The following is an 8,213-nucleotide window of genomic DNA, read 5'->3' as shown; positions in this document are numbered from 1 at the left end:
ATTGCAATATTACCAACTGGCTATGGAAAAAGTCTGATTTTCCAGCTTTACCGTGGTTTTTAAAAGCAAAATTGTCTTCACCATACACTCCAATTGTGCTCGTAGTATGTCCACTCAACAGTATCATGCAGGACTAAGTAGTAAGTACATGTTTACTGCATTAAATTTATGTTTAATATCATTTTATCAACCTAAATTATTAAGAATTATTCTGTAATTAATAATGGTACATGATTAGGACAATTTAAGCCAAACTGTCAATGTGTGATTGTAACTGTTATTATGCTATATTATATATATATCCTACATGAGGTATGCCGATGGTAGGCCTATATAAGTACATTTCTGTAAATTAATATTGGTACATGCCACATGGTTAGGAGAAACTTTAAAGAAGCTAAGTCTCTAACTCAATATCATCTAATGTCTTTGACATTGCAAACATTTTTGTTTTCAAGTTTCAAAAAATAAAAGTGTTCCTTTATAGTCAAAATAATTTAGAATAAAAAATACTTTAAATTTTTCAGACTGGATTGGTTAAAAAAGGTATTGAAGCATGCTATTTAAATATAAATACATCGGAAAATAATATGAGAAAGACCTATGAAATAGCTACTGGTGACTTTATTGCCGATCCACCTTGGAGTGATACAGAGGAAAGCGAGACACAAAGTGAAACAAGTGTATTCACAGAACAAGATGTCACACTCCAAGCATTAAGATAGGGCCATTACAAAATTATTTATTCCCACCCAGAAACTCTGGTGTCCAACTCAATCATTGGGAAACTTTTACGTTCCCCAGAATATAAAAAAACAAGTCGGGTGTGTGGTTATAGATGAAGTACACATGGTTGCTGAATGGTAAGTATTTTCATCTTATTTGTTGTACGTTTAATTCTATTCTATGGTTAGCTGGGCAGTATAGGACATTTATCAATGTCCAACTGTCTTTGGATCTTTAAAGTTTGCTGCCAATATGCATACATTACCTCGGTTTGTTGTCTCAGTCCTAAAAGGGGCATAAATGAAACCGCCTTAAACCAAACCGGACGATTTATTTTAGTCTAAATGGACATATTAGTTATAATGTCAATAAAAAAGCAAAAGAAATCAACCTATTAAATATTTGTTGAATTAGAATCCAATTAGATGAATTTTGACAACATTTTTAGTCATTTTTACTAACTTTTATTTTGTCCGTTTCGTTTACGTCTGTTTTGAACGTATACAATGTACAGGTTTTATCATATGCAGAGGATGCCGAATAGCGGAATGGTGTATTTATCTGATCTTCAAATTTCAGCTCGAAATATTAAGTCTTTGGACGTGAACGTCAAAACCGCTTATCCGGACACATAACGATTTTAAGATTTTGGGTCAATTTTTTCGTTGGATGACCTGATAACCTACACATTATTTTTATAAAATAAAAGTATACAGCCAGCTTGGGACACCAGGTCAACATTTCCAGATGAAGTCAGGCGGGTCTAAGTTGTTTGAAAATGTATATATATATATTGAGTTAGTTGCATGGCCCTAAGGTAGAGGATTATTTTAAGGGTTTTTAACACAAATTTAAGCAGTTTTATTCACCAAATGATAATCAGGATTTGCCCTTTAAGTATTTTTCTAAATGTACATGTAGATATATTCCATTAAATCTTTTTCAGGGGAGAAGATTTCAGAAAGGCATTCAAAAGACTGTCAGAAATAACATCACTCTATACAGATGCTGCACATTTGGTAGTCACTGCAACACTAACAAATTCCGGGATTACCAGCATTACCAATGATCTGCAGTTAATTACACCTACAGTTGTTAAAATGAATCCAGACAGACAAAACATATTTATTGAAAAAAAATTAACATTGCCAAATTTGAGAAAATATGAAAAATTTGATGACTTAATACAACCAATTTCAGCAGAGCTGAAGCAACTGAAAAGTGAATTTCCAGTTACTATTGTTTATGTAGACAGTTTAGAATGTCTGTATTATTGTTACAATTTCACTGAAAAATTTGTTGGTAAAAGTGGTTATGTCGGAATAGAACAAACGCCAGAAAATAGAATTTTCGCTCAATATCATTCGAAATATACTCCAAAAATGAAAACACTGATTGTAAATGAAATTTGCAAGGACAATCCTACATTGAGACTGGTTTTGGCAACAGTTTCTTTGGGAATGGGGTTGAATGCTCCTTCAGTATCCAGAATTATTCATTTTCGACCTTCAACGTCATTAGAAAGTTATAGTCAAGAGATTGGTAGAGCTGGCAGAAATGGCCAACCATCACAGGCTATCATTTATTACAATAATAATGACATTGCGGCTAATAGGCCAGGTATAACCAAAGAGATGATTCTGTTTTGTAAAGATGAAACAACATGTTTGAGAAAACGGTTGTTAGACCATTTTGGTTCCGAATACACTTTTAGTGGTGGTCCTTCATTGTGTTGTAGTAACTGTCGTAATAGCATAATGGTGAGTATTTACTATTCCTATATGAATTCTGATTGGTTATCTATTGGAATATTTCGTAAAATACGTTGAATTATAATTTCGATATCTGACTTAAATTTGGTTCTGTTTACTCCTTCAAACGGATCTTTAGAAATTCCACTGAATGCATCTAAGGTTCTGCCAGGAGTTTTATTGAAAGGTTGCAGCTCTGTTAATTCTTTTTGAATTGCTTTTAAGTCTTCCTCGGATGACTTTACTTTATGATTGGTAGAATATCCTTAAACATCTAATAGTGACTCAAAATTATCTGAAACTAATTTAACAACCGGTTCAGCTTTTGTTATTCTAGAAATGTTATCTTCAGTTTTCCAACGTCCTAAACCTCTTATTAATTCTTTCAGGTACTTGACTGGATTCTCCTTTTCCATATCTGCTGCTTTGTTTTTTCCTTTAACACCCTTTCTGTTAACAAATCCTGATGTTCGCACATTCAGTGACATTTGGGGTGCGAAATAATCTCAGTTTTCAAAATATAATCTATGCATTCCACTAGATATTTCGATAAGTTAGAATGAGTATAAAAAATGGAATCATGGCTTTTAAGCATATGTTTGTTCTGAAAATATCTCCATATTTTATAGCACTTTTAAAGTTCTTAATTACAAAATACCATTGTAGAAAGTTACTGCAATAATTAAAAAGGTCATCTTGTCTTTCCTCTTCTCTCTGTGAAATTTGAACAGGACCATCAACTCCTGGGAGGGTGATTGTAATAACTTTAGATTTTTCAAATGATATAATAGGAATCAGTAAACGAAAGGGTTCTCCTCCTTGAATGGACAGTAATGCAGATGCCGTTTTTACTCCATCAATGTCGTTCACATCCGCTGTAACAATATGTTTTTTATCATCAATATTTAACTCAAGCTGAATTGTACTTGCTGTACTCTAAAAAAAAAAGAAGAAAGAAACACTTAGATATAGATTGGCCATGTGACAGGAGACAGTTACTATGTACCTTATTTAGAAAGCATACTTTGTATACTAAATAGTGAATGGTTCTGTGTAATGGTAAAAGTGCCAGGTACATGAATGCGGTTAAATTAAATCTTCTTGGTAACCTGGCTACTTTTATTGTTTGTTAAATATACCTAATATGTCAACTGGATAAAGACAAAATGTCCTGAGTGCTGTTTATTGAATATTTATGACCATGTTTTTGTATACATACTTATATCTAATAGCATATGTATTTTGTATTTTCAGGATAATTCCAACTGAATAATCTCACCTGCTCAATGTCAAAGACTGTTAGTACTTCATCCATGAACTTGTCTAAGATCGTGTCAAACATCATTTGCCGACGTTTTTCATGAAAAAATTCTACATACTTTGGTGATGTGTTTTTAGTCGGAAGAGAATCAACATTTTCAATACCAAAGTACTCTTGAACCATTTCCGTAAGATATGCCTTTCCAACTGTTGAAATGAAATCTTCATGTTGTTTAAATCTACTTTTAACTTGACCATTCACATTACTTCTTTGAATAATAACTCTGAGATGTGCAAGAGTTCCTTTATCCCTGGATTTATTTATAATCAGAAATTTCTTACAGAGTTTCTGAAATAAATTAAAATATCATCATATATTATCTGACGTATACATGTATGTAAACATTCATTATATTTTTAAATGTTCATTACAGCAACCCACAATAATTTGTCTTTATAAATCAGTTTTTAAGAAATTGTAACAGATAAAGCTTTGGTATTACACTTAAGAAATTGTAACAGATAAAGTTTTAGTATTTACAATCTTATTGTAAACAAGCATTGTTTTGTATATTCGTGAAATATGGAGATTTGTAAGATTCATTAAGTTTGTAAATAATCAAAATATCGATGGCATAATTTCATGCAAAGGTCTGATGTGGTAATTTTTTTTTTAAAATTAAGAAAATATTGCTATATTTACTTTAAAACTGTTATCAACTCTCTGTACATGAATAATATTATCAAAACCAAACCAACCAATCAATAAGATGTAACTTACGTAACTTACGTAAGTATACACTAGTACAAGTGTTCATGTATGTGCCGAATCTATGTATTGGATGGTCAAAGCATTTCTACAAATAAAAATATTTACCTCAAGAAAATCTTGTAAAGTATGAAAAAATTCAATAACAACTGGTGATAAATTTTCACATCTTTCTATCCTAGTATGTGATCCAGCTAGCAGCATTTTGGCACCTTCTAATCTAACTCTAGTTAATTGGTCACCACCAATTGGAATATTAAGGTTTCTGTAATAATCATCTGGAAATAGATGGGAAAGATGATATTTGTATGTTATTAGATAGGTTAGGTCTTTATATTTTACTTATAAGCATTTTCATGTTTTTCTACCTTACTTTTATTTGAAATACATTATTTTGTTCTAAAATAAGTAAAATAGTTAATTATATTTGCTGTAAGCAGACTAAACAATATCGTAATTTGGTGTTAAAAGAATGCTTCAAGTACAACAACTACCACTTCAGTCTAGTGTAAAAAATGAAGTGAACTGAGATTTTATAATTACGGTAACAAAAATGAGCTGAAATGAAATTTAATAATTAACAGTCATGCAGAAGTTTACTAATTGTCAGGCTAAAACAAAATCGCCTAAGTAACTTTTGAAAATAAAAATGATGAAGATAATTATCTGTCCGATATGGTTACATTAACCACATCAACTGTCTGGCGAGATATTGTACAAGAGAGAGAGAGAGAGAGAGAGAGAGAGAGAGAGAGATGGGGTTTAACGTCCACTCAACACAAACTAGGTCATTTCGAGACTAACATATGGTTTAATTTTATTTCAATAATTCGCTTGCGCGTAGGGGTCTTTAGCAGTGGGAGGAAACGGGAGGACCCGGAGAAAACCCACGAGGATGGACAGGCGATCCTACTCCTTGCCACGTACAACCGGGATTCAAAACCACGCCAGTTGAATCAATGCTAACCATTCAGCCATCCAACCCCCCGACATTGTACAAGAGGACACTTATAAGCTGTTGATAGATTATACATATAAAACAGTACATAAAGAAGGTACATGCAAGCTAATCATGCAAAAGTAGAAACAAGTATGATAAATAAAGATTAGTAGTTGGTGTGGGGGGGGGGGAGGTACCAAAAATATTTGAATATTAACCAATTATAACAAAATGCAGATGAACAACGTAACCTCGACCAGATTCATGGTACCATCGCTGGGTTTGTTCTTGATAAGATTGCAGAATGTCAATACAGTCGTCATACTTTTGTTCATTTTTCAAAATTACTGGCATAATATGAGAATGACTTTTAGTAGACATTTCTTCTTCATATTCATGTGGAATATTTTTTGGCAAAACTAAGTTCATCCACTTGAAACAATGGAATACGTCAACCATTTCTTGAGCAATAAGAATCTTTAAATCTTGTTTAAACTTTGCTTTCTCATTTTCATTCAATACAACTGAGTGGATGTTTATTTCATCTATATTACATAAAGGTTTGTCATTTGGTAATGATGAGGCATAAACTCGGTAGGGTGTCCAGTCTGTAGCAAAAGAATGAAAATCTTTCTCCCTAGAACTTAGTCTCATATCAGCTGTGGACACTCTGATATCTAAATTGTCTCCATTGATTTTGCCATCTTTTCCAGTCTTTATTTCATTGATTATCAACTGTTCTGAATAATCAGCATAAGTTTTTATAATGTCACTTTTACTTTTTTCCGAGAGAGTTAGATGCAGTGCATTCAGTCTAGTGAGAAGCTGTATTGGATATCCATTTGATAAAATAAATATTACAGTTACATAAGTAATAATCAATACTTACATGTATATAAAAGTTTTAATTCATTTATGAAATAACTTTGTATGTCGCCATCATACAATAGAGACTATTTAATGTCTGATTACCTTTCAATTATTACATATTTTAAGTCAAGTTTGTGATGCAACTTAAGTTGAACTTGAGTCCAAGTCATGGGACTCGAGTTCCCACCTATGCTGATTGACACATTGTTGATTTTCATGCGATGAAGAAGCCTATTAATTTTAGAAAACCCATGAAAGAAATGCCGCCAGGACACAAACAGAGCAAAAGTTTTTATCTAAAACTAAATTAGGTAGGGTGACCCATGTACTCTACAGAAATAAAGTCCACCGCTGATAGTTCGAGACTACCACTGAAGCGTGCACATTCGCCGTGCCGAGACCAACTTTCTGACAGTATGATACTATAAATAACCATGGCACGTGCAATTCTCTACAAATCTATCAACTATTACAGCCGTAAAAAAATTATTGTTGACGATTTTGAATAGCAGTGAAATTAAGCTTCTTGGTTATTACAGCAGATTTAGAAATTACGTTCGTTTCATTTTTTAAATCGCTTTATCATTAACTGTACCGTTAAGCGGCATCTTTTGGTTTAGTACAAATAATATCTCTGAATCACTCCGGTTAGACAGGAACATGATACTAGCAGTAGTTTCATTTTACTTTTACAAGGTTCTTAAAACGATTGTTGAGTTACCTAACGTGCTTATTTCTAAATTCAATTTCTTGTTCTAGCTTTCTGTTATGTTTCGTAAAAAAGTAGTCTTGATTATCCCGACATGTCAATTAGACGTAGAATGGTCGATAGACTGGTTAAGCGAGACTAATTTCAAAATAAGGGCACGTAACCTATCTTTTACTCAAAAGTGTCTGGATGTTATGGACGACACTTGGAACCAGTTTTCAGTCTATTATTTATAGATGATTAATGGTCATAGCTTATTAAGTACAACATGATCGTTTATTTAGTAACTATAATTGTATGAAACTGATTTGAGGCTTGGCATATATATAAATACTGTGGCGTAATTGTCGTGATATATGGAGATATTTATTTATGGTGGGTCACCCTAAATTAGGTTTAGTATTATATACCTTGTTATCAGCATGGTATCGAATACATATTGAGGTGTATAATCTCTGAACAGCACTGGCCTGCTTAACACGACTCTGCATGAACATGGAGAAAATTGTTGCCATCATCGTGATCTTGGTGTCTTCAGATTTTGTTCTACAACAAAGCTTCAACAAATCAAACAAAAATGGTACCCGCTCCTTCAGTTCAATGATAATATCTGACATAATATCTTCTGATAACAATTGTTCAACATTTCTATAATATAATTGGCTATTGTGATACTTAAAATTAATTTGTAACGATGCTTCTATGTCCTGAAGAAAATACATATGTAATGCTTTCTTTAATGGTCCAAATTTTAAAGTTATATGTATTAGGTACTTCACAGAGACAGATTCCTCCAATCGAAATATATCAAATAATGCTTTGTAATCTTCTGCTGTTATCATGTCATCACTTTCATTAAACAAATTTTCATTTATGTAATCAATGGCACGACTCTTTGATGATTTTATTTCTTCTTCAATGGATTTATCTTTTACATCTAGATCTAAACATATAAAACAGAATTATGATTTTACACTGTTTAAATTGTCTTAAGCAGTATCTCTTGAGATTACAAAATGAAATGAGGGTGTGTGTGGGGGGGGGGGGGGGTGCTCCACAATTGGGCCTGCAATTGCATTTATTACCTTCAGTAAGTGTATGCCTATACATCTAGGCCCATATTTATTTGTCAGTATTATTATTGGTAAGTATATTCAGTTATGATTGATATTAACAATAATATATTTT

At 32.4% G+C, this 8,213-nt stretch overlaps 2 protein-coding genes across 2 annotated transcripts; one reads left to right on the top strand and one right to left on the bottom strand.

The window, feature by feature from the left end:
• Positions 1 to 387: 387 nt before the first annotated feature.
• LOC126816912 (uncharacterized) lies at positions 388 to 4,762 on the top strand. The gene is made up of 3 exons (XM_050543726.2): positions 388 to 863; positions 1,673 to 2,486; positions 3,732 to 4,762. Exons 1-3 carry the CDS (start codon positions 850 to 852, stop codon positions 3,744 to 3,746), a joined length of 843 nt encoding a protein of 280 aa, XP_050399683.1. The 5' UTR covers positions 388 to 849; the 3' UTR covers positions 3,747 to 4,762.
• Positions 3,753 to 6,100, bottom strand: LOC126815254 (uncharacterized). Its single transcript, XM_050540818.1, has 4 exons — positions 5,698 to 6,100; positions 4,615 to 4,784; positions 3,857 to 4,086; positions 3,753 to 3,756 (listed from the first exon to the last, which is right to left on the bottom strand). The coding sequence occupies exons 1-4, from the start codon at positions 6,098 to 6,100 to the stop codon at positions 3,753 to 3,755; spliced, it is 807 nt and encodes a 268-aa protein (XP_050396775.1).
• Between the last annotated feature and the right edge of the window lie 2,113 nt (positions 6,101 to 8,213).

This window comes from Patella vulgata, chromosome 3 (genome assembly GCF_932274485.2).
Source record: "Patella vulgata chromosome 3, xgPatVulg1.2, whole genome shotgun sequence".
NCBI classification, from domain to species: Eukaryota; Metazoa; Mollusca; class Gastropoda; family Patellidae; genus Patella; species Patella vulgata.
Note: the sequence above shows the minus strand (reverse complement) of the source record. Positions and strands in the feature narration are given on the sequence as shown.